At 45.0% G+C, this 27,337-nt stretch overlaps 2 protein-coding genes and 1 pseudogene across 2 annotated transcripts in view; 1 reads left to right on the plus strand and 2 right to left on the minus strand.

Annotated features, from left to right (window-relative positions):
- The window catches only part of LOC141121596 (uncharacterized), a 482,112-nt pseudogene that overhangs the window by 309,528 nt on the left and 145,247 nt on the right, over nucleotides 1-27,337 (plus strand).
- LOC141121600 (uncharacterized) lies at nucleotides 1,625-22,894 on the minus strand. Its single transcript, XM_073611249.1, has 7 exons — nucleotides 22,833-22,894; nucleotides 15,473-15,590; nucleotides 9,499-9,633; nucleotides 4,638-4,761; nucleotides 4,424-4,521; nucleotides 4,131-4,263; nucleotides 1,625-2,941 (listed from the first exon to the last, which is right to left on the minus strand). Exons 2-7 carry the CDS (start codon nucleotides 15,569-15,571, stop codon nucleotides 1,959-1,961), a joined length of 1,572 nt encoding a protein of 523 aa, XP_073467350.1. The 5' UTR covers nucleotides 15,572-15,590; nucleotides 22,833-22,894; the 3' UTR covers nucleotides 1,625-1,958.
- The window catches only part of LOC141121614 (uncharacterized), a 257,821-nt gene continuing 255,897 nt past the window's right edge, over nucleotides 25,414-27,337 (minus strand). The window contains exon 11 of the mRNA XM_073611266.1: nucleotides 25,414-26,490. Coding sequence (XP_073467367.1) covers nucleotides 25,695-26,490 — 796 coding nt within the window. The 3' untranslated portion in view covers nucleotides 25,414-25,694. The remainder of the gene's footprint in view (nucleotides 26,491-27,337) is intronic.

A 27,337-nucleotide genomic window follows, 5' to 3' on the forward strand; every position in this document is an offset into this window, starting at 1 on the left:
ACATCTACAGTGGTTGTCGGCTGGAGAACTACCTGGCAAGGAGTCTTGACCCATTGATCCATCAGGTGCCAACCAGAGTATCCGTGTGGTGGTCCCCCCATATCTGCTAAGCCTGTTTTGACCCCCCTGAATAAGGGCGGTCACAGGCTTTCTGGTAAGCCTTTTATTCATTCACCTATTCGGTGGTGGGCAACACCGATTATCGAAGATGCACCCCTGAAACTCACATTGCACGAAAAATATTGCTTTGGACTTTTATGCACCTTTAAAAGTTTTATTTCCAGGAATTTTTTTCTGTAATTCCATATGTTCACGGTCATAAGTAACTCACTACCTATATTTATATGCTCACGGTCATAAGTAATTTATTACCTATATTTATAGGTCACTATTTGTATACATTGCTGTTGATTAATTAATTTTTATTACATGGTTTAGTAATATTTCACCATTCAATTCATATGTCCAGCGCTGCACTTTCTGTATTATATCTAGGCTTACCGGAACGTTTGAACCCAAAAAAAACATACGTTCAATTGGGTCAAACAAGCTTGAGTAATAAACGGCTGATGGAGTTCCGTGGAAGTTGAAAGAAGATCCTGAGATGATCTGTGGACCAGTGTATGCCTCAGGGGTGATGCCCGCAGTGGATGGTAATTACTGCTCCAGTCGATGACCCTGTGAAGGCAGACTGATTCAGAAATTTTTTTGGGGCAGTAGAAGGTAGGCAGCTTCCAGGGGTCCTGACGTCACGAAGGGAGTAGCACATCCATGATGAGGATGGTATTCACTTGGCGGAAGGTGCGCGTGTGCTGGAGTGTACGTGAGGAGCGGAGTGTTCACTCGACCAGGTTATCAGCTTCCAGCCCACATCTGAAAAATGATCCAAGGCTCACAGGATACCTGACTTCAAGGTTTGCCGACTTCCGCACATGAGAAAAGCCTGAGGGATACATGACTGAGTGGACGCATGCTGCGCATTTAAAGACTTTGGGTAATACTTTCCTATCCTAAGGAAGAGTGAGGTTAGAGAATTTCTGCTGCATGCAGTTAAATCTTAAACCGATGAACTGTAAACTGACAGCTGAAGTTTAAAGAAATAGGTGAATACCATCCTCATCATGGATGTGCTACTCCCTTCCTGACGTCAGGACCCCTGGAAGCTGCCTACCTTCTACTGCCAAAAAAAAATTTCTGGGAGCCACAATCAGTCTGCGTTCACAGGGTCATCGACTGGAGCAGTAATTACCATCCACTGCGGGCATCACCCCTGAGGCATACACTGGCCCACAGATCATCTCAGGATCTTCTTTCAACTTCCACGGAACTTATTACTCAAGCTTGTTTGACCCGATTGAACGTATGTTTTTTGGGTTCAAACGTTCCGGTAAGCCTCCCTATTGTTGGTGGTGGTGTTTTTTCCATTCCAGATGTCACGTGCACATTGATATGTTTTATGTATGAAGTCACATATATATTGAGGACTATCATCCCACCATTTTGTATGAGTTACATACTTTTGGAGGACTTCATTATTCTTTTTTATATATCTTTTTAATGTCCCCCTTTTTCAATTGGGATTTGCTGATTTGTTAATGGTCTTTATGCTACATAACATGCAGTTATTTGACTTTTTATATTAGCGCTACACTTATTCTATTCCCAGGTTTGGCTCATCCCTGTACCCAGGGGCGGACTGACCATTGAGCCATTCGGGCACTGCCCGAGGGCCCTGGGCCACTAGGGGGCCCCATCAGGGTTGCCAGCCTCAGTAAAACCAGGGACAGTATGGACCAGGGACAGCCAATAGACAGTATGGACCAGGGACAGCCAATAGAAACATGTCTGTGTATACTGTGTGTACATCTATACTATGTGTGTGTATACTATGTGGCCCCATAATCTCTGATTGCCTGGGGGCCCCATAATCTCCTATTGCCCGGGGGCCCCATGAGTTGTCAGTCCGCCCCTGCCTGAACCCCTCTGTGGGAGTTTTGATGTATAACAAGTTTAATTTTCCGTGTAAAACATTTTCCACACTCAGGGCAGGAATATGGCTTCTGCCCCGTGTGAGATCTCTGGTGTCTAACAAGACTTGAGTTCTGTATAAAACATTTCCCACACTCAGGACAAGAATATGGCTTCTCCCCTGTGTGAGATCTCTGATGTTTAACAAGGTCTGATTTCCTTGCAAAACATTTCCCGCACTCAGGGCAGGAGTTTGGTTTCAAACCCGTGTGCAATATCAGATGTGAAGCAAGGTTTGATTTCTGTGAAAAAAATTTCCCGCACTCAGGGCAGCAATATGGCTTGTCCCCTGTGTGCAATCTATGATGACTAACAAGGTGTGCTTTATGTGAAAAACATTTTCCACACTCAGGGCAGGGATATGGCTTTTGACCTGTGTGAGATCTCAGATGTCTAACAAGATTTGATTTCTGTATAAAACTTTTCCCACATTCAGGGCAACAATAAGGCTTCTCCCCTGTGTGACATCTCTGATGAACGACAAGGCGTTGTTTCCGTGAAAAACATTTCCCGCACTCAGAGCAGGAATTTGTTTTCTCTCTTGTATGAGATCTGCAATGTATGACAAGTTCTGATTTATGCAGAAAACATTTCCCGCACTCAGAACATGAATGAAGCTTCTCACCCGTGTGAGATCTCTGATGTATAGTAAGACTTAATTCAGAGCTAAAACTTTCCCCACATTCAGGACAGGAAAATTTCTCCTCCCCTTGAATTCCGGCACCATCCCCCAAAGTACGAGGTTGCTCAGAGTCAGAGGGATTCGATGGTCTATCCACACTGTGAAGTCCACCATCCATAGCTGAGCTCATTGTCTTTCCTCCTGCACAATCTCTTGTGATGTCCTCATCTTCCATTTCACACCCTGGAGATAAAATGAGACTATTCTTTGAGGGTTTCTTGATGGCGTGTCCTGGAAAATATAAAAACAAGATCAACAGATACAAGATGGTTCGTTCACATAAATCAGGATTTCATCTGGATCAGGTAGATTTTATTGAGCAGATGTTCTCTGTAGATGTCCCAACCAGCTGTCACTTCCCCTCTTCTGCCAAAAGACCAGGTCTCTCCTAAATGTAAGCAGTCTTGATAGCAGAAACCAATGAGGACTGGGAGGTACATGTCTTTCACACAACCATAAGCCTAGGCACTGGGTCATGTGATCTCTGATAAACAAGAGGTTCAAAGATCAGATTTGTAGAACCTTTAGCTTTAAACAAGTTGACCATAGGCCTAGGCTTCTGGTGATATGCAGCACTGGAAGGGGCAAAAACAGTATTTCCTGCTGGAAAGATAAGTGTTTTAGCTTACATGTTACTATTTACATTTAATCCCGGCAAGACTGTAATCAGAGTTTTATGTTAACATTTAGCTATAAGCTTGCTCAAAGAAGAGGGACCAACCTATGAAAGGCGCAATCTGTATTATTACATCTGTGTTACTGTAACTAGTATAAAAAAAGCAAAACCTAATGCTGCCAGATGAACTCCAGAATCTACATAAGTCTGAGTACACAAATGTCAAGGCTGGGCTCAGCCCTTCCTTCTCTGAGCTGGCTGCTTAGCTGTCAGCTAATTGCCAGCTCATAGCTCTCCACAGTTACTCAGCTGTTGATATCCTGCTCATCAGTCCTGCCTACTTAAGCCGTCCAGTCCAGTGGAGCTCTGCCTTCGCCTTGGTCATATCACAGAAACTATCTCCTGCGTTCCTGTTCAAGACTCGCTTTGCTGACATCCCTTCTGGCTCCAGATCCTGCTTGCTGTTCCACTACATTGATCCCTGACTTCTGGCTTGGCTGACTATCCGTTCCGGTTACTGAACTTTGGCTATGTTTTCACTATGTTTGTTCTTTTTACTTTTATTATTAAACAAGTGTGATTTAGCTGTACTTCTGTCTCGGCCTGATTTCATGATTTCTGACAACAAATGAATCCGTACCATAGAGAAGGAGGATTATCTGAGAGAGAAGATCTAATGTGTAGGACGGGTTTCAGTGACTATTATAAACCTATTATTGGCTTATTTCAACTCATCCCCCGCCGTACTCTGGATCAGTGTGCAGTAACAGAGCAGAGATGACAGAAAAATATATTATGGCTCACCTGTGCTGATCTCTGCAGGAATGTCCTCTTTGAATGTCCTCGTCATTCCAGCCTCCTCAGTATATTGCTTTTCATCCCTCACATACGTCTCTTTTACTTCATTGTCAACTTTCATGTTCAACAGATCTTCACCCTAAACCAACAGAATGGCAGAAAATAACATCTGTAAAATAGAAGTATTTATGATGTGAGATTACATAGAAAATATTGTCTTGCAGAGTCCACACATCGTCTCCACATGTCAGAGTGTTCAATCACTTTATGTTCCAGACCCTTTATGTTCAAGACCCTACCTGATGATGGTGAGGGATGATGTGACCTTCCTGTGTGGAATCCTGGGAATACAGAGGATGGGGACATCTCTCTGGTGGGTTCCCATTACTGGATCCATCTGTAGGAAACACACACACTGACTGAATACATTGTTTCTATGTGTTTATCAGATGATGGGGGATCTAGGTGGACCCTCCGTACTGCTCTCTCCTTTACAATAAAGTCTCCTCTTACCCGGTGATGTGAGGGGCGGCTGATTGTCCATCATGAAGTCCTTGTAGAGATCCTTGTGTCCTTCTAAATACTCCCACTCCTCCATGGAGAAATAGACAGTGACATCCTGACACCTTATAGGAACCTGACACACACAATGATACAGTCACCATCCAGACACATCCCTTGTCTGTTACTGGATAATACATCAGTAGAAATTATATTCAGCGCATATATTAACAATATATCACATATATATATATATATATATATATATATTGATTGCCAGCTGAACAGTACAAGGACAATGCAAAAACTCCTCGATAAAATCCTGCATTTAAAAACAATCACTAAAGAACAAGTCCATAAAGAGTGTAGATCGTGAGGATATCAGGATGTTAACCACCATGGGAAAGGTGTCCAATACTAGATATGCAAGTGTTAAGAGTGAGTCCAGCCCGTCCACCACAGACAACAGCAGCCTCTCACCTCCTTAATGCAACCGTAACGGTCAAAATGCAATTTCCCACACCATGGGGATATATCCTCCAACGGTCAGTCCACGATGCAGATATCAATAGCTCCACCGATCATATATATACACAAATGAGAACAAAACATCTAGTGCTCTCCGTATAATCACTAATTTTATTTTAAAAGATAAAAATTAATTTACAAGTGGAGCATTTCCACCAAGTGCATGTGTATGGGCGTTTCTGTATACAGACAGTAAATTCAAAGCTGAAAAGTTTATTATCTGGATTTTTTGGGGGATCAATGACTCCTGGGGCTAGGACATCCCATAAAGAAGGTGCTTTCATGTAAATGAACTGTGGGCGTGCAGGGAGTAATGGGCCAAGCACTCGATCATGTATGAGTATCGCCAAATGTTTGGCCACGATCTTTTCAAGTTTTTTATGCTGGATGCTATAATCCAAAAGCATGCGATACTCACTATTGGTCACATTTCTCTGCTTATGTGTCTCAGCAATAATCACATTCCTGTCTAGGGCTCTAACTTTTTCAATCTCTTGATCAATATTAGTTCATGCATACTAGAGCTGCACGATTCTGGCTAAAATGAGAATCACGATTTTTTTGCTTAGAGGATAGATCACGATTCTCTCACGATTCTCACGGCGTAACATCATCTTTTACATTAAAACAAAAAAAATTGTGCTAACTTTACTGTTTCGTTTTTTTTTTTATTTATTGAAGTGTATTTTTTACCCAAAAATTGCATTTGAAAGACCGCTGGGCAAATACAGTGTGACATAAAATATTGCAGCAATTGCCATTTTATTCTCTAGGGTCTCTGCTAAAAAAAAAAAAAAAAAAAAAATTATAATTAATATATATATATATATATATATATATATATATATATATATATATATATATATATATATATATATATAATGTTTGGGGTGCCAAGTAATTTTTTTTAGCAAAAAATATTGATTTTAACTTAAGAAGTGTCAGAAAAAGATTTAGACTTTAAGTGGTTAAACTTCCTGCATTACAGGTTGTTTAAAGCTTGGCAGATTGCCCAGGTTATTTGTTTACACAGAGAAGTTTATCCCTTTGATCTAAGAAGGAAGTTAGATACAATGTTTCAAGTTCTAAACTTGGCAGACTGCCCAGATGTTTTCTTTTGACAGCTGAGTGAGCAGATATTCTCTCCACTTGTTTATATGAAAGAATCCACAAACTCAGCAGGAGAGATCGTCGGGGGAGGTGAATCGAGATCACGATTTTTTAACAAATAATTGTGCAGCTCTAATGCATACCCTTTCTGATGGAATCTTTTTGCTTACAACCAGTGGCAGTGAATACCCCCGACTCCCTCCACCCCCCGGTGGGAGACAGATGGGCAGGCGGTGAACACCTCCAGCGGGAGACAGATGGAAAGGCAGTGATTGCCCCCCCTGCGAGAGACAGGCGGCGATCCCCCCCCACCCACGGGAGATGGTTGGGAAGCCAGCGATCCCTCCGGCGGGGGCGGACAGGCCCACGGCGATACTCCCCCCACAGGAGACGGACGATCAGAGGCCTCCTTACCTTAGAAGGCAGATGACAAGAGAAGACCCGGGGCTGTTGCTTCTCCTCCCGGGCGGAAGGGAAGTGGGTCCTGAGACCCGATTGGCCAGGGAGTCTTAGGGACCCGCTTCATGATTGGCAGGGAGGAGAATTAGGAAAACAATAGCGAATATTAATTTGCTATTGTCAAACAACTGGGTGGGCTCGGGGGCGCAGTAATCTGCGCCCCGAGCCCACCCTTTTTTGAAGCCGATTAGAGCCTCAGGCTCTAATCATGTGCTTAAAAAAAAAACCCTATTGAAATCCATGCGTCCGGCGATCCGCATATAGATTAGGGGCCGGGTGCATGGATTAGGGGGGGCGGCGCCCCTCCAGCACCCTTATGGACAGGCCGCCACTGCTAACACCTGAGACTGTGACAGAAAATCTTTCGCAGAAAGCAAATGTGTCCAAGTTGGATGATCTGTCCCCTAGGAATGTTGCACAACCACATTTGGGGTGGCAATTGTTCAAAGGTATGTAAGCATTCCGATCGGTTTAAAATGGTTCTGGGTCTGGAATCGGTCCCCCTCTTTAAAGATTGCTAAATCTAAAAAAATTATTTGGTGAAGGTCTATGTTCCAAGTAAGATTAATGTTTTTGTTATTGTTGTTCAATTGATTGGTGAATACCTCCAAACTAACCATGTCTCCCTCCCAAATCATATTTAGATCATCAATATGCCTCCTGCAAAACAGACCAGTTGAGGCGGGCGATCCTTGAAAAGGACTTCCTCCTCCTAGTGGGCCATAAATAAATTGGACACACTGGGGGGGTGAAATGAGTGCCCATCGCCACCCCTTTGATCTGCTGGAAGTACCGAAGATCAAACCAGAATTAATTATTAGACAAACAGAAATTAAGGCGATAAAGCAGAAATTTCTCATCTTTTCTAGTCAACTCTGAGTCTGACAGAGCCCATTCTACTAATGCCATAGCATCCTCATGACCGATGATCGTATACAATGACCCAACATCAGCCGTCACTAGGATACTAGAAGGAGTACTGGGTCATGTTTCTAAAATTTGAATGATGTTTTTGGTGTCCTCGAGGTCTGTTTTAATGACTAAAGGCCGGAAACAGAAATCGATATACTGTCCTACCATGGCCATGACAAAATCTATGCCATTCACTATCGAGCGGCCTGGGGGCTGATCGATACTTTTATGTATTTTCGGCAAGAAATACATAATAGGGGTTCTGCAAAACAAAGGATTGGGATACAAAGCATCTTTATGATTCAGAACTCACCTTTTCTCACCCTTTTTTACCAGAGAGTGCAACTTGTCTTTGTATCTAAACATAGGATCACCCCCTAACACCTGATATGTGTCACGATCGCTAAGTAAGCGGTTATTTTTTTCCTGGTAATATGTTTTACTGAGCCTCACCAGCCCCCCCCTGTCTGGCGGTCGGACGACTATATCTCTCCTTTTCTCCAATGAGGTAATGCCTCTCTTAACGTGCCGGGAATCATTGACCTTTCCGAATTTTAGGGAATAATGGTCACTACACACCATGTTTTTAAAAAACTTCCAAGTGTCTATTATATGAGCCAGGTGGGTTAAATATAGACGTATTCCTAAGGTTTGAATATCTATTCTCAGATTGGGAAAAATTCCTCCCCACTGGGTTGGATAGAAAATATTTCTTAATATTAAGCCCATGGATATACTTGTGAATATTAATATACATTTGGTATTCGTTAAGATTATGAATGGGGGTGAATTTTAAGCCTTTATTGAGGACTCGCATCCCATTTTCAGTAAGAGGGGTCCCACTTAGGTTATATATACCGGCACCTAGTGAAGTCTTTGTCTTTTGGATTCTCCCCCTCTACATCCTCTTTGTCTTTTCTTTTTCTTTGGCTTAATTGTCAATTCCTTGCACGACCTTGTTGGGGGGGCGTCTCTCCACGCTCCACCCCATGATGGGGTCTGTGGAGAGGGTCCCCTCCAAGGGGTCCTATGTGCCACAAAAAAAAAAAATGATCCCCCAGATTATCTGGTCGCATTAAGGAGGTGAGAGGCTGCTGTTGTCTGTGGTGGACGGGCTGGACTCTCTCGAAACACGTGCATATCTAGTATTGGACACCTTTCCCACAGTCGTTGACATCCTGATATCTTCACGATCTACAATCTTTATGGATTTGTAAAAAAACCCAAAAACGGTTAACGCTGCGCTAGAAACCCAATAATTGATTGGTAGCTATAAGGGATTAACCTTTACAAACTAAAAACACATTAAATAAAAAACATTAAACAAAAAACAAGGTTTTAACCCAAATTACCAAAGCAGCCAGCATAAAAGAGTCAGACACATCCTCTAGATAATAGTATAAATATTATGCAGCGCTAAGGACAACCAATAAATGAAAATACCAAAATTATTAAAAATTATTAAAACATAAAATCATAATTGATACCGTGAAAGATTACCATAAAAATTTATGACCACTGTAGGATATGTGTATAATGAAATACTAAAATTAATAGTGTCAAAAAAAACCAAAAAGAGCACATAGTTTTTTTTGACACTATTAATTTTAGTATTTCATTATACACATATCCTACAGTGGTCATAAATTTTTATGGTAATCTTTCACGGTATCAATTATGATTTTATGTTTTAATAATTTTTAATAATTTTGGTATTTTCATTTATTGGTTGTCCTTAGCGCTGCATAATCTTTATGGATTTGTTCTTTAGTGATTGTTTTTAAATGTAGAGTCTGTTTGGGCTACACTGATTTCTGCTTTATATGTTACTGGATAATGTCCCAGATTTCCCAGCACCGCTCACCTCTCCTGTCAGCAGCTCCATCATCTTCTCGGTGACTTCTAGAATCTTCTGCATGTTGTGTCTCTCAGGTTTTAGGGAGTCACATGGAGGCACTGTGATGGTCATATGATCACCTGACTTCACAAGAGGAAATCTCTATATTGAGGAACCAATAGGAATGTCATGTTAGAATCCCAGAATCCTCCTCACCTCTCCGGTCAGGTCTGTGTTTTATTAATAGTGATAAGAGTGATGTCATGTGACCTCCCAGAATCCTCCTCACCTCTCCAGTCAGATCTGTGTTTTATTAATAGAGATAACAGTGATGTCATGTGACCTCCCAGAATCCTCCTCACCTCTCCGGTCAGGTCTGTGTTTTATTAATAGAGATAACAGTGATGTCATGTGACCTCCCAGAATCCTCCTCACCTCTACAGTCGGGTCTGTGTTTTATTAATAGAGATAAGAGTGATGTCATGTGACCTCCCAGAATACTCCTCACCTCTCCAGTCAGGTCTTTTTTGTTTTGTGCCACTAAAGTGTACACAAAAGAGTGTAGCAATCATCAGTTGTTAAGGAGCAGGGCCGCCGTGTCCTTAACAACTGATGACTCATTCATCGGTCAGCGGGCTTCCCCGTTGACAGATACATATGATTAAAATCAGGGGCAGCTGCTGCTCGGGCTCCCTGTAGGAGAGCGCTCTCCTGATGGGTCTTCACTCCATTCCCAGCCTGCAGTGCAGCACGAGCACTAGAGGAGAGAGCCAGGATGAAGAGAAGCCAGCAGCTGGATGTGCAACATGAGGAAGGGAACCGTGAGGCGGGTGCAACCGATGCCCTGCATGGAAGACCCGCTTGCCATGATATCATCATCCTCCACCTCCTCCCAGACTGTCAGATCTATTGAGGAGGACAGACAGCAGCGCTGCTCTTCTTTAGCTGAGGCCACCTCCTCCCAGGTAGAGATGGGCGAAAGGTTCGGCTTGAGCATAAGTTCAGGCCGAACTTTCACTATTCGGACGTTTGGCGAACAGCCGAAACAAACGGGTCGTTCGACCCCCCCCCACCCCGAACCGTCCACAATGCATTGCGATGCTGAACAGTGCATTGCAAGCCCTGATTGGTTAAAGCAGTGAAAGCTTCAGTCAATCAGGGCACAGAGTACTGTCAGAGTCATGATTGGACACAGTTATCATGAATTTATCCAATCATGAATCATTCCCACCCCACAGTATAAAAGTATTCTTTCAATGGCAGCCATTTTCAGTGTGATTTCGGTGTGGAGAGAGATAGAACAGGGTTTAACGCCATATAGTTTTGTGCGTTACTGCCAGTTTAACGCCATATAGTTCTGTGTGTGTTACTGCCATTTTATCGCCATATAGTTTTGTGCGTTACTGCCAGTTTAACACCATTTACTTTTGTGTGCGTTACTGCCAGTTTAACTCCATATAGTTCTGTGCGTCACTGTACGTTTGGCAACTTTGAACTTCTTCCTTACATTTGCTTATAAGCACCGCCCCCTCCCTCTCAATAATGTCTAGAAGGACAAGGAGAGGCAGACGTTTCCTTGGCACCTTAAGGGGGCCAGCAACAAATGTGTTCACAGGCAAAGGTGGATGTGGTGGTCAGTCCTCAGGCAGGGCATCATTTCCTCTGTTTAGTGAGTTTGCCCATGCTATCCAGCCACAGCATGCAGAGGAGGTGGTGGACTGGCTTACTAAACCTTCCTCATCCTCCTCATTCTCTGTCACGCAAGCAGAGACAAGTGTGCAGTCCCCTGCAGTTGCCAGAGTGGATAAACCTGCCTCCTTGTCCACATCTATTCTTGCCATAGACCCAACATCAGCCATTGAGGAGTCAGCTGAGTTATTTGACCACAGCATCAGCCACTTGCTCCTTGATGATGCCCAGCCATTACTGGATTCAGATGTTGGTTCTGAGGATGAGAGGAACATGAGCCTTGAGAGGGAAGAACACTGGTAGACAAACTGGCATTCATGTTCCCCAAGCTGCAGCGCATTGCCAAGTTGTCTCCAGTGGTAATGATGAAGATGGAGGAGTTGGAGATGATGATGATGAGGTCACTGATGCGATTTGGGTGCAAGATAGAGCAGAGGAGGAAACTGAAGGTGAGGCGGCACAACCCCAAGGAGGCCGACTTTAAGAAAGAGTAGAGAGCAGCCACCCTATTCCATCACATTCTGCAGCTGTTATCTACTGGCCCAGTCCCCAAAGCTCAGCTGCCTGGGCCTTTTTCAAGACATCTGCAGCAGATCCCACTGTTGCTATCTGCAAACTGTGTCTCAGGCACATCAAACGTGGCAAAAACACCAACCATTTGGGTGCTTAACAAGGCATTTAACATCCAACCACTCAGCCCGTTGGCAAGAGCACCTAAAAGCCACACAAAAGGAGCACAAATCTGTCCCTCCTCCTCACCCACTTCAGTCTGCCCCTGCTATACTGAGTCATTACCTCTCAGCAGCCTCCACTGACAGCGATGATGGTATAGCACAGGGTGTCCCAGGTCCTAGCAGCACATCTACCAGCAGCACACCACCAGCTGTAGACTGTAGCCGGCAAATTTATCTGCCTCATCTGCTGCAGCAGAAAAAAAAATACAGTCCCTGCCACCCACATGCCCAGCATCTAAATGCAAGCTTGTCAAAGCTGTTGGCTCTCAAACTTCTGCCTTTCAGCTTGGTGGGTTCTGCTCCCTTCCGTGAATTTGCACAATGTGCTGTACCACAACAGCTACTACTTTTCACGTAAGGCCGTTCCATCCCTCTATCATCACGTGGAAGGGAATGTTCTGGCATTGTTGGGCAAGGCAGTCAGCCGTAAAATCCACCTTACTACTGACACGTGGTCCAGCAAGTATGGGTAGGGACAATATATTTCAATCACAGCACACTGGGTAACGCTGCTTGCAACTCAAAAGGATGCAGGACAGGGCTCGGTGCTGCAGCTTGTTTTGCCCCCACATCTCCATACATCTGGTGGTGACGATGCCAGACCTGTGAGCTCTACCCCCTCCTCCTCCTCCGCCACCTCCATTACCCTCCTCTGCAGAATCGTCCAATGAACATCAGGTACCCCCTAAGTGTTCAAAGGGCTATTCACAGAGTCAGGCTAAAAGGTGCCATGCAGTACTTCAGGTGGTCTGTTTAGGGGACAGGAACCACAACGGAGCAGAGATTCTTGCAGCTCTGCAGGGACAGGCCCAAGGTGGTTCACACCACGCCAGCTGGAGCCAGGAATGGTGGTGTGCGATAATGGCTCAAACCTCCTGTCTGCCCTTAAACAGAGAAAGTTGACACATGTGCCATGCCTGGCACATGTCCTCAATTTGGTGGCACAGCGTTTCCTAAATACGTACTCAGGGTTGCAAGATGTGCTAAAGCTGTCCAGAAGAGTCTGTAGCCATTTCAGGCGGTCATACACAGCCAGTGCTCGGTTGGCTGAAATTCAGCGGGAAGTCCACCTGATAAACCACCTGATTTGTGACATGCCCGCCAGGTGGAACTCGACTTTGTCAATGCTGCAGTGGCTATACATGCAGCAGAGGGACGTCAACAAATACCTGTGCAAATACGGCACGACAATAGGCTCAGGCCGCCTTGGCTTTTTTCCCCCATGCCAATGGCTGATCATTAAGAATGCATGCACTGTATTGTCACCATTTAAGGAGGCCACAAGGATGGTGAGCCGTGACAGTGCATGCATCAGTGACACAATCCCTGTTGTGTTTCTGCTGGCATTATGGACAGGGCACTGGAGGCAGAGCAGAAGGAGGAAGAGGAGGACTTCCTTTCCTCTTAAAGCCCACTTTATCCAGACACCATCATTTCTATGTCACAGAAGAGAGGGGAGGAAGATGAGGAGGAGGATTCTGGCACTTTCATAGGCTTCAAAGAAGAGGAAGACATGCGTCAATCTGTAGGCGATGGCTTTCCAACCCCAGGACCCTTGGGAGTAGTAGGTGGCTGGGAGGAGGAATTTCCAGATGCTGTCATCCTGAGTGACCCTGAGGAGTCTGCTTCTCAAGCCTCGGGAAATTTGAGGTGCATGCTTCAAAGCCTGTGAAAGGACCCAAGATATGTGGCATAAAGGAGAAGGATGATTACTGTTTGGCAACCCTCCTTGACCATCGTTATAAGGAGAAGGTCTCAGAACTCATCCCGTCCCCATAGAGAGTGCAGAAGATATAATCTGTTGAGGACAGGTTAAAGAGGATTTTATTGCATGTTTTTCCTGACTCCAGTAGTGTTGGAGAAGGCGTTCACATTTTGGAATTTTTTTAGTCCTCGCCGCCCAGGGCTTTCAGCTTCCACAACCCATTGGCAGCGTCTGCATCACATGGTGGACGATTACCTCAGGGCCAAAACAGAGATGGAGAGCTTTCCAGCTGACGATCCACTGACTTACTGGGTCATGAGAATAGACCACTGGCCAGAACTCGCCCAGTATGCTATTGTGTTATTGGGTTGCCCTGCATCCAGCGTGCTTTCAGAACGGGCATTCAGTGCTGCAGGAGGTTTCGTTACTGATCATAGAACGCGTCTGTCCACAAACTCCGTGGACCGTTTGACTTTTATAAAAATGAATCAGTCCTGGATTACCAGCTACGAAGCCCCTGATGCCGATGTCACTGATTAAGTCTTTTTGGGATGTGGAATCTCTGCAGGACTTCGAGGCTGCTTAGCTTTGAGGGTGTTCAATCGTTTCTCCTGGAAGAATGTTTTTGGTATAGGTTTCATGGGCACAATTAACACCCAAAGACCAATTTTTCAGCACCTGTTTGACAGGTGCTTATCATTGCAATTTTTTTTGCTTTCATCAAGAGCACCTCTATAGGGTTACGGTGGGAAGGCGGCCCCGCCACCCATAGAGTAATTTTTCTGCACCTGTTTAACAGGTGCATATCATTGCAGTTTTTTACAGCAAGGCCAATTCTTGCTTTCATCAAGAGTACCTCTATAGGGTTACGGTGGGAAAGCGCCACCGACACCCAAAGACCAATTTTTCTGCACCCGTTACTTCTATACAAAGTTAAAGTGACACCAGAATGTATCTGAAAAATTTCTAATCTTGTTCCCAGTGCACTACATTGTGGCCTCATCATACACACTGGCTCCCCAGCTGTTGCTGAGCAAAATAAAGGCAGCTTGCAGGGAAAATGTAATTTGTTTTGGCTTTATAAATGCAATTATTGCTGCAGCAGATTCTAGACATGGTACAGATCTGCCACTTTATAGGTAGACTAGGGGGACCCCCCAGGCACTATATGGGAAGGAATTTTCCATTTTTATGCTTTCACTTTAAAAATCAAAAAATGACTGCTCATTTAAAAATGACGTTTTTCACAAACTTTTTTTATTGATACATGTCCCCCAGGGCAGGACCCAGACCTCTATACCATTGTGTGCCCAATTACTTGCATATAAGCCTTCAAAATGGGCACTTTTGATTTTAGATGTTCGGGTCCCATTGACTTTAATGGGGTTCATTATTCGTGCCTGAACTTTCGCGGTGTCTGAAAGTTCTGTTGCGAACCGAACAGGGGTCCGTTCGGCCCATCTGTACTCCCAGGTAATGCGAGAAGAACAGGCAGCATGTTGCACATAGATCTTCAGCAGTAGAGCAGTAGGCAGTACAGAGGAGAACTGGTGTGCTGGGGGGGGGGGGGGGGGGACAGTAAAGAACAGGTATGTAGGAGGTAGAGTGGGGAAAAGGTTTGTGTGTGGAGAGGGGATGGGGGGGCAGTAGGGAACAGGTGGGCAGGAAGGGGGAAGACAGGCAGGAAGGGTAGTACAGTGGGGAACAGGAGTACAGGGGGGCACAGTGGGGACCTGGGAAATAGGTATTGGTAATCGGCGAGTACTTAAAAAAAGTATTGTTACTCCTGCTCGTTGCTAAAAAAGTGGTATTGGTGCATCCCTAATTAATAGAGATAAGAGTGAAGTCATGTGACCCCCAGAATCCTCCTCACCTCTCCAGTCAGCAGGTAGATGATCTCCAGGGTGAGTTTTAGTATCCTCTCTGTCATAATGTGACTCCGGTCTTCCTCCATCCTCATTGATGTGTTCATATGATCTATGCAGTTTTCTCTGTAGACAGATAGTAGAAGTAGAGAATTATGTGGACTGTATTGGTTGTATTATTTTAGGATGGTGATAAGGTGTCATGATCACCAGCAAGCTGCTTGTAAAATTAAATAGTCTTTTATGATCTTTCAACACAGGCAAACACAAATAACTTTATTCAGCAAAAGTAAAGCAAACCGTTCACAATCCTGGTATAATGAAAACCATACAACATGGCTCACCACCAGGCTGTTGGTCTCACACTGGGGTTTAGGGTTCCCACTTACTTCAGGTACAAGACAAGCTGCAGGAGTTCAGCAAAACCAGGGTACCAGTCTCCAGAGAGGTCACTCCCTCACAGCTGTGAACCCCTCCACACTCCCTCACAGCCACCTGCTGCTTCCCTCCTGCTGCTTTTCAAGTCTCCCCTTGCATGTGGCTTAAACCCTTCAGGACCAGAGTCCACATAGTCCAGGTTTGGGGTTCTTCCCTCCCAAAACTCTTTGAACTTTTCAAATTTCTCTGTCCCTAATATGGACATACTAATCCTATCCTTTCCAATCAGACTACCCTGGAATTTCTTACCCTGCATGGGTGAGAACCCCTCAGAACTCAACAAAGGAACCACAACCCAAATAGTGGGGAAATATATTTGTCATACAGGACGCATCCTGTACAAAGGGGTTAAAAGGCAGGCTGTTTCTAGCAGAAATTGGCACATGTAGATTGAGTTACTTCATGTTTATTCCCAATTTTTAAATACAGTCCAGATACTTATCAGCTGCAAACCCCAGCAGAGGAGGAGACCTGTACACACCGAGACCCCAGACTGTCTACTGACAACTGTCATTGTGCTACAGATCAAAGGAATTCTGTTTCATCACCAATAAAGTTCATAGAGATGAAACCAATTCCTTCTGATAGTATGTACTGTATTATGGCCTATACACTTGTAGGGAGATTCCAATGGCAGTATCACCCCCTAGGGGCAACAGAGAAGCCCTGAACGTTGTGTCAGTTCACAATGGACACTTACTTTAGGAGGCATTAACACTTTCAGGCTGGAGGCCCCAATATGATTATGGTATCACACCCTTGTAGAAGGACCATGTCTTCTTCTTTATCCTCCCAGCCGGTGATATGGCCTATTCCTACCTGTCCCAACATATGACTCCAAAGCATTTTCAGAAAGTGTTACTGAGCAAGTACCTATCTCCACCAGCTTGTCTCAAGTAGTACCTCTGCACCTTTCACTTTATTCTGCCCTTGGGCACATAGGGTAGGCACCATACTTCACTTTACAAGGCCTTTGCACACGGTGACTCCAAGCCCAGTCTCTAGGCAGGCCCTGTACTGCAGCGGGCTCCAATACAGAGGCCCTGCCACTAAGTGGGGAACACAAAGTACTAAGCTGTTCCCTCACTTCTAGGACCACCGTCACCCACCTCCGTCAGCTGGCTTCTTCTCCCCTGGTATTCCTTACACACATAATTGTACATAACCTTTAGGTAGGATAGGCTAAATTGGCTACTGTACTCCTCTTCATACGGTTAAATGTGGTTTCACTCCCAGTTCCCATATCTTTATGATACACCATGACTACACCTTATTAAACCATAGATACTCACCTTCCCAGTAAAGAACACAAACATCTTCTCTTATTCAGAATGTAAAATTTGTTTACTAAAGCATTATGTAAATGATAGAACATTTCAGGGCAGAACATTTCCTCACACACGCGGCTGTACAGTAAATTGGATTGTGTCAGGAAGGACATTCCAGCATACAGAATGGCTCTTCTAGACGGTGTCCTGCGTATAGGCACAGGCTAATTCATGTTCCTATTAATGCTAATAGGAAATGCGCACTTGCTCATGCGTGCGCATCTGTTGCTTGTATCAGCGTCAAGCGGGCCATTTAAACTGAGCCTGTGCTATGCTTCAGTGCTGTCTTGTCTACAACATTCCCGTGCATATCTGCAACCTGTTACTCTGCATTGACTACTGTTACCAACTCGGCTTGTGTTGACTACTCCTGAACTCTGCCTGCATTGATCCTGACTTGCCTCTGACCACGCCTCTGCCTGTGCTCTTGCCGCTGCCTCCACTGATCTGTTACCGACTCGGCATGCATCCTGACATTACTCCTGTCTAGGCAACTGTACCTGATCCGCCTGCCTGTGTATGACCCGGTTTGTCTGACTCTGCTTCTGTCTCTATCACTGCTGGACTGCCTGCTGCAAGCCTCTGCCGATATTCCACTAGTGTCCATCCGGCACTTCTGCTCCCCTCTGGCCCACTGACGGTCTCATCCCGCTCCTGTCTCTTTCTCACTGGTGTCCTTTCGACACTCCTGCTCCGGTCTGGTCCACTGACGGTCTCAGCCCGCTCCTGTCTCGTGCTCACTGGTGTCCTTTCGACACTCCTGCTCCGCTCTGGTCCACTGACGGTCTCAGCCCACTCCTGGCTCCTGCTCCCTGGTGTGCTTTCGACACTCCTGCTCCTCTGCGGTCTACTGACGGTCTTCCCCTGCTTGTTCCTGAGAGTCCGTCCAGCCCTGCTGCTATCAAGATCAACAGACACTCGTGGCACTCTGCACTCCTGCGCTACCTGTCTGCTCTATCAGGGACCCTGAGTCAGAGATGTAAGAGAGGCCTTCCTCACTGTGTCAGGCTCTTCCTCCAGGTATGTGACAGATTGGCTGCGCGTGTATTAAGTGATGCATAGATTAACTGTGGACTCCCTAGTGGTGCTGCCCATACCTCCATTATAAAGAAGTTCATACAACAAAGTCCATGCATGTGGATGCCCAAAGAACGGGTCCCATTGGAGGGGAATGCGGTCAGAAAAACAGATCACATGATGCACTGGTCCTCACTATGCAGCTCCCACAGCAGACTCTGCACAACGAGATCGGTTCTCCTGTATATATGCCCTAACCACAGGAAGTGACACACGTGGGGGAACCATGTCACGCAGTACATTAGTCCCTTACATGCATCAGTCCAATATTTAACCCTTGTACAGCCAGTCTGTACAGTGGGGGGCACACACTCTGGGTGGCTGCAGTGCATGTATAAATGGCAAGCCAACTGCCAGATGAAAGCAGCCCAGCAGCAGGGAAGCCACCTGATCGCTTCCAAACACCCCCAGTAATGCCCCCCCCGAGGTCCGCATGCCCACCAGTGTACCCAGGACCGGCATAATGGGCACTGTCTGGGTAGAGGGGAAAGAGCCGAGTGGGCATGCGTCCGCTCTTCTCCCCTTATCCTTGCTGAGCCAGAATCGACGAGTAAAACGTCACTTCCGGGTCCCCATGTCAGTTTCCCGGGTTGTATCACCGAGGAAGAATCGAATGCAGCAAGATCTGCACTGTTTTAAATTCATTGGAGGACAGGTAACCCATTAGCCATCTTTTCTACCCCTGGTTTCTCTTACAAGAGAACCTGTCTCTAAAAAATGACAGTTTTTGTCCCCTATGTCGGTGGTCATCAACCCTGTCCTCAGGGCCTACTAACAGGCCAGGTTTGCAAGATAACTGAAATACATCACAGGTGAGATCAGTGATTGTAGTATTCTAGTCTGCACCTCCCCAAGGTAATACATAAAACCTGGCCTGTTAGTGGGCCCTGAGGACAGGATTGATGACCACTGCCCTATGTGATAAAAAAAAAAGTAAAAAGCAAAGTATGGGAATCCTTTTTTTTCTTTAAATCTTACTTACCTAGGTGGATAAAGCATCAATCCAATGCTACATCTGTCCCCTGCCGGCTCGAACACTGAAAACTGATTGAACACTAATTTATTGTATTTTTACTAAAACTTGTCTTGTAACATAAAACATTTGAACTAGCACTATTTTATTCTCTAGGGTATCTGCTTGGGAGAAAATATATTAAGATTTGGGGGTTTTATGCAATCTTTGGGCCTAAAATTTTTTTTTTTTTACTTTTTTTTTTAAGCATTTAAGGTATGCATACACACTGGGGACTCTGATTTGGGAAGAGACGGTGGTAATAGGGAGACTCTGTGGGGATGGGGGAACCCATGTATAGGGGTCCTCTGATGCATAGTGGGAACATTGATGAAATGGGGGGGGGGGGGGACTCTGACATTTAGGGGTACCTACAGTAAGAAGTGATGAGAGGGGGAATCTAATGTGATGGGGGGTTCTGATGTGAAGTTAATTTCATCACAGGCGGTGGTGGCCATTGTCCCAGGCTCAGGTTTCCCACTGATAAGTAACATTCCCATTCTTTACATTAAAAATTTTGCATACTTTTAAAGGATGCTGCAACTGAAAATTTGTTTGAGAGATGCTGAAATGGATAACTCCGCCTTCTCATTATAAAACTGTAGGTTCAGAGCAGCCATTGTCAGTATGTGGGAACCTCATGTAGGGAGAGACAATGACTTTATTGTGCATCATTGCTTTTTAGACATTGATTAGCTGTTGTGCCACCCCTTTGTGGTCTTTCTTTAAAAATTTTTAAGCTTGCTTTTTGCTATAGTTAGAAACAAATATTTTTATTTTTTATTTCTGTTGTGTTTCTTGGTCCTTTTTTTTTTAGTTTGAGGTGTACTTTTTGATGAAAAAGTTTGCGTCACTGCTAAAACGCTTATGTGACCGTTTCAGCTAAATGATCCATTTGATGTCATTGACTGAAAATAATCATGTCAAAATATGACCAATGACATCACCCGGGAGATCCAGGTAACCCCGCCCCTACTTCTATTTCTATCAGCTGTCATTTGCCAGAGTGGTCAGCAGCAGGGAGAGTAGGGCTTATCAAGGAACCCCCAGCAACCTCTGGAGGAACCCCAAGGTTCCGCGGAACCCCGGTTGAGAAAGGATGCCCTAATGCCTCTTCCTATCTACCTTCTCACCATTATTGGTTGATTTCAGATCCCATTTCTTTTACTAAAGGGCAGGGTTATCTATCTCCACACCATTGTCGGTTGATCTCAGACCTACTCTCTCTTACAGTGTGGGGCAGGGGAAATCACTTACCCACCCATTATTGGCTGATTTCATACCCCCTCCTATAATGAAGGACTATCCACCTCCCTCCTTTATTATTGGCTGATTAAAGAACCGCTCATACTGTGGGACAGAGTTATCCATCACCTCTTCTCAATACTGTCTGATTTCAGACCCCCTCTCAGCGTTAATTACCTCCTCCCCTTATCATTGGCTGATCTCAGACCCCCTCTTATAATGTGGGGTGGGGTTATCCATCCTCTCCTCCCCTTATCATTGGCTGATCTTAGACCCCCTCTTTTAATGGGTGGCGGGGTTATCCGTCCTCTCCTCCCATTACTGGCTGATCTCAGACCCCTCTTATAATATGGGGTGGGGTTATCCATCCTCTCCTCCCATTACTAGCTGATCTCAGACCCCCTCTTATAATGTGGGGTTATCCGTCCTCTCCTCCCCTTATCATTGGCTGATCTCAGACCCCCTCTTATAATGTGGGGTGGGGTTATCCATCCTCTCCTCCCATTACTGGCTGATCTCAGACCCCTCTTATAATGTGGGGTGGGGTTATCCGTCCTCTCCTCCCATTACTGGCTGATCTCAGACCCTCTCTTATAATGTGGGGTGGGGTTATCTATCCTCTCCTCCCATTACTGGCTGATCTCAGACCCCCTCTTATAATGTGGGGTGGGGTTATCCGTCTTCTCCTCTCATTACTGGCTGATCTCAGACCCCCTCTTATAATGTGGGGTGGGGTTATCCGTCCTCTCCTCCCATTACTAGCTGATCTCAGACCCCCTCTTATAATGTGGGGTGGGGTTATCCATCTTCTCCTCCCATTACTAGCTGATCTCAGACCCCCTCTTATAATGTGGGGTGGGGTTATCCATCTTCTCCTCCCATTACTAGCTGATCTCAGACCCCCTCTTATAATGTGGGGTGGGGTTATCCATCCTCTCCTCCCATTACTGGCTGATCTCAGACCCTCTCTTATAATGTGTGGTGGGGTTATCCATCCTCTCCTCCCATTACTAGCTGATCTCAGACCCTCTCTTATAATGTGGGGTGGGGTTATCCGTCCTCTCCTCCCCTTATCATTGGCTGATCTCAGCCCCCCTCTTATAATATGGGGTCGGGTTATCCATCCACTCCTCCCATTACTAGCTGATCTCAGACCCCCTCTGAAGGGGTTAACTGGTTCCCGACCGGCGCACGCCAATGTAAGTCGGCAGAATGGCACGGCTGTGCGAATGGGCGTACCCATACGTTCCTTTAAATTTGCCGCTGTGCCATCGCGTGCGCACCGCCGAGGATCGCGGGTCCCGCGGACTTGATGTCCGCGATTGTCTCACGGAGAGGAAGAATGGGGAGATGCTGATGTAAACAAGCATCTCCCCGTTCTGCCAGGTGACATTGACACTGATCATAGCTCCCTGTCATCGGGAGCGGTGATCAGCGATGTGTCATACGTAGCCCCCCCCCCCACAGTTAGAATCACTCCCCTAGGACACACTTAACCCCTACAGCGCCACCTAGTGGTTAACCCCCTTCCCTGCCAGTCACATTTACACAGTAATAAATTCAATTTTAATCGCACTGATCGCTGTATAAATGTGAATGGTCCCAAAATCGTGCCAAAAGTGTCCGACGTGTCCGCCATAATGTCGCAGTCACGATAAAAAACATTGATCGCCTCCATTACTAGTAAAAAAAAAAAATTATTAATAAAAAAGCCATAAAAAAAACTATCCCCTATTTTGTAGACGCTATAGCTTTTGCGCAAACCAATCAATGAACGCTTATTGCGATTTTTTTTACCAAAAATATGTAGAAGAATACGTATTGGCCTACACTGAGGAAAAAAAATGCTTTTTTATACATTTTTGGGGGATATTTATTATAGCAAAAAGGAAAAAAATATAGATTTTTTTTTCAAAATTGTCGCTCTTTTTTTGTTTATAGCGCAAAAAATAAAAACCACAGAGGTGATCAAATAGCACCAAAAGAAAGCTCTATTTGTGGGGAAAAAAGGACGTCAATTTTATTTGGGAGCAACGTCGCACGACCGCGCAATTGTCAGTTAAGGCGACGCAGTGCCGAATCACAAATAGTGCTCTGGTCTTTGGCCAGCCAAATGGTCCGGGGCTGAAGGGGTTAATCTAGGTTTCCACACTATATATGTGTGTATCATCATCTGCTGGAGATAAAAGACATCACAGTGACTATGGAGGAAGAGGACGGACATGACGGGGGGTTACTGGGTGTAAATAGAAAATAAGATCTTATTACCTCCTCTGCTGCCACTTCCAGCAATGTCTTCTCTCTACTTCCTCCTGACTCACCTCTCACCCGGAACTTCCTGTCTGTACCTGACATCACTTCCTGTCTGGGTAGAGGTGAGATCACCATCTTGTGGAGCTCAGAGGAACTGCAGCTCCAAGAAACATCTCATAGTGTGAACACGTCCTTGTTCTGTGTATATATGGTATTATATATTTAACCACCTCAGTACAGTGCACTTATTACCCGCTCCTGCCCAGATAACTTTTTCAGCTTTTAGCGCTCTCACACTTTGAATGACAATTACTCAGTTATGCAACACTGTACCCATATGAAATTTGCATCCTTTTTTTCACACAAATAGAGCTTTGTTTTGGTGGTTTTTAATCACTAGTGTTTTTTTTATTTTTTGTGCTATAAATAAAAAAAAGACCGTACATTTTGTGAAAAAAATGCCTTTTTCTTTGTTTCTGTCATAACGTTTTGCAAATTAGTAATTTTTCTTCATAAATTTTGGCCAAAATTTATACTGCTACATCTCTTTGGTAAAAAATAACCCAAATCAGTGTATATTATTTGGTCTTTGTGAAAGTTATATAGTCAACAAGCTGTGGTGCCAATCACTAAAAATTAATCACATCTGTTGACACCTGATGTACTGACGGCCTATCTCATTTCTTGAGACACTAACAAGTCAGGAAAGCACAAATACGCCCCAAATGACCCCTTTTTAGAAAGTAGACATTCCAAGGTATTAAGTAACTAGCATGGTGAGTTGTAATTTTTTCAAACAACTCTTTGCAAAATGAAGATTCATTTTTTTTTTTTTTTACAAAATTGTCATATTATCAGGTTATTTCTCGCACACAGCATATGCATACAACAAATTACACCCCAAAATACATTCTGCTACTCTTCCCGAGTATGGCGATACCACATGTGTGAGACTTTTACACAGCCTGGCCACATACAAAGGCCCAACATTGAAGTAGTACCTTCAGGCGTTCTACGAGCATAAATGACACATCTCATTTCTCAACCACCTATTACACTTTTGAAGGCCCTGGAGCACCAGGACAATGGAATTGCCCAGAAAATGACCCAATTTTGGAAAGCAAACACCCCGACGTATAATCTATGAGGCATAATGAGTCTTTTGAACAGTTCGTTTTTTTCCAGAAGTTTTTGGAAAATGTGGAAAAAATATGAAAAAGCATTTTTTTTTTACACAAAGTTGTCAATTTATAAGATATTTCTAACACATGTATGTATATAGCAAAAATTACACCCCAAAACACATTCTGCTACTCCTCCTGAGTATGGCGACATCACAAGTGTGACACTTTTACACAGCCTGGCCACACACAGAGGCCCAACATTGAAGTAGCACCTTCAGACGTTCTAGGAGCATAAATTACACATCTCATTTAATTCCTACCTATCACACTTTTGAATGTCCTTGAGCACCAGAACAGTGGAATTCCCCACAAAATGACCTCATTTTGGAAAGCAAACACCCCAACGTATATTCTATGATGCATGGGCTGCAGATAGGTACTTGGGTACTCTGATGGGCTGGTGACAGGTACTCGGGTACTCTGATGGGCTGGTGACAGGTACTCAGATGGCCTGGTGACAGGTACTCAGGTACTCTGATGGGCTGGTGACTGGTACTCAGGTACTCTGATGGGTGGTGACAAGTACTCTGAAGGGGCAGTGACAGGTACTCAAATGAACTGTGACAGGAACTCGGGTACTCAGATGAACTGTGACGGGTACTCGGATGAACTGTGATAGGTACTCGGGAACTCATATGGACTGTGACAGGTACTTTGATGGGTGGTGACAGGTACTTTGAAGGATGGTGACAGGTACTTTGATGTTCTCTTTATTGGGGGGGGCAATCAGTGTGATTGGTGTACACTGTAAGTGGTAACGAGATGTTACCGCAATCTCCTTCTCACACACGATTGGTGTGTCAGGAGGAGAACACAGTAACATCTCGTTACAGCTCTGTGTTTATATTTAGTGTTTGGCTGTGAAAGGATCACAGCCGATCACGTTGTAAACAGCCGCCAGCCAATGGCTGTTTACCAGCATCGGTGACGAGCAGTGTTCCCGGGAACACGCTGCCTTCGACGTGCACGCGCAGCGCGCTCGCACGCATGTGCCGTGCAAAGTTCGGAGGTACCATCTGTGATCGGCCGTGACTTCATCACGGCCGATCACTTGGTAAACAGCCATGCCCAGTGACGAGCGGTGTTGGGCGCGTGAATTACAGCGGCGGAGGTGTTTTTTTTTTTAGCAACTCTAATAGGCTTCAAAATAGGGTGGGCTTGTGGCGCAGAATATAGTGCCATGAGCCCACCCAGGTTTTACAACAGCGAATTAATATTTGCTATTAAAACACTGATCCTCAATCCGGCCAATCAGAAGCAGGTCTGAGACCCGTTTTCCAATTGGCCAAAAAGAGAAGAGTCCTAATTGGCCGCCGAGGAGGAGGGAGGAGACAGAAGCCGTCACGATGCCCGTGGAGAACAGGGGAAGTGAAAGGCGGCAGTGACGCCCGGGAGAAGCGCTGCCCACCATAGATGGGGTAAGTGCTCCAGACCCGGCCAACAGACCGGCCGACCAACAGGGGGAAGGGGGTGATACTGTTTGCCATCCCGCCAAAAAATTACCACCGGCCACCACTGATGGAGTATATCTGAGGTGTATATCAGGGTGTGCTTCTTCCCCACATGAGAGCTGTGATGTCCGGCAACATTCATATAGAAGACATTTCCCGCACTCAAGGCACTAATACACCTCGAGGGTTGTGTGGGATCCCTGATGTACAGGAAGATAGGACTTGAGGGAGTAACACTTCCCTTACTCAGGACAGGAAGGGGCCTTCTCCTCCGTGTGAGATCTCTGATGTCTGTAAAGACTGGACTTATTTGAAAAACATTTCCCACATTCAGTACAGGAAGGGGCCTTCTCTTCCATGTGAGATCTCTGATGTTTGTAAAGATGGGACTTCTGTGAAAAACATTTCCTGCACTCAGAACAGGAGTACGGTTTCTCCCTCGTGTGAGCTCTCTGATGTCTGCAAAAACTTGACCTATCTGAAAAACATTTTCCACACTCAGGACAGGAATGTGGTTTCTCACCTGTGTGCAACCTTTGATGTGTGTAAAGATAGGACTTCTGTGAAAAACATTTCCCGCACTCAGGACAGGAATGCGGCTTCTCCCCCGTGTGACATCTCTGATGTCTGTACAGATGGGATTTCACTGAAAAACATTTCCCACATTCAGTACAGGAAAGTGGCTTCTCCCCTGTGTGCAATCTTTGATGGCTGTAAAAATTGGACTTATCTGAAAAACATTTCCCGCACTCAGAACAGGAATATGGCTTTTCTCCTGTGTGCAATCTCTGATGCGTGGCAAGATCTGATTTTTGTACAAAACATTTCCCGCACTCAGAACAGGAATATGGCTTTTCCCCTGTATGAGATTTTAGATGTTTGTGAAGATGTGGTTTCTGTGAAAAACATTTCTCGCACTCAGGACAGAAATACGGTTTTTGCCCTGTGTGCAATCTCTGATGCTTGACAAGATCTGATTTTTGTACAAAACATTTCCCGCATTCAGGACAGGAAAACGGCTTTTCACCTGTGTGAGATCTCAGATGTTTGTAGAAATTGGACGTGTTTGAAAAACATTTTCCGCACTCAGGACAGGAATGTGGCTTCTCACCTGTGTGAGTTCTGTTATGCACATTAAGATGGGATTTAAAATGGAAACACTTCCCGCACTCAGTACAGGAAAACCTCTTATCTGTTGGAAGGACGGCACCGTCCCTCACAGTCTGAGGTTCCTCAGGATAAGAGGAATACGATGGTCCATCTACACTGTGTGGTGCCGGATGGACATTTGAGGTAGTCGGGTTTTCTCCTGGACTATACTGTGTGATGTCCTCATCTTCTACTTTACAGTCTGGAGACAAAGTGAGACAATCCTCTGAGGTTTTCCTCATCTCCCATCCATCTACTAAAATAGAAATAAAAACGTTATTACTAGACATGAGCAGATTAGTTCCCCTAAACCAGGACTCCACCCACATCAGGCAGCTTTGTCTCTGAGGATCTTACAATTCCACCCTCAAGATAACTAGTAAATGGGTCCTCTGATCTCCTAACACTTCATTTCTTTATTCATGGACCTTAGTCAGAGAGTGAGGAAACAACGAGAACTGTCTTTTATAGGAGTGGCAGTGATGAGGGGATTATAGGACGAGTGTCCCCACCCCCTCTATCACTCATTGCCATCTTCCCAACACAAGAAGTCCTGCACTTCCTTATATAGTCCATGATTTAGTCATGAATAACAGCGGGGCTGAGCTCCACCAGAGGTCAGAGAGTGAGGATGAGGGGAGAACAACCAAGATGAAGACTGGACTGATCCTGAAGACCACCATCATTGGGTTATTAACTCCTCACTCATTATCACATTATTATGAACATGTAAAAG

This window comes from Aquarana catesbeiana, unplaced genomic scaffold, assembly GCF_042186555.1.
Source record: "Aquarana catesbeiana isolate 2022-GZ unplaced genomic scaffold, ASM4218655v1 unanchor226, whole genome shotgun sequence".
Taxonomy (NCBI): Eukaryota; Metazoa; Chordata; class Amphibia; order Anura; family Ranidae; genus Aquarana; species Aquarana catesbeiana.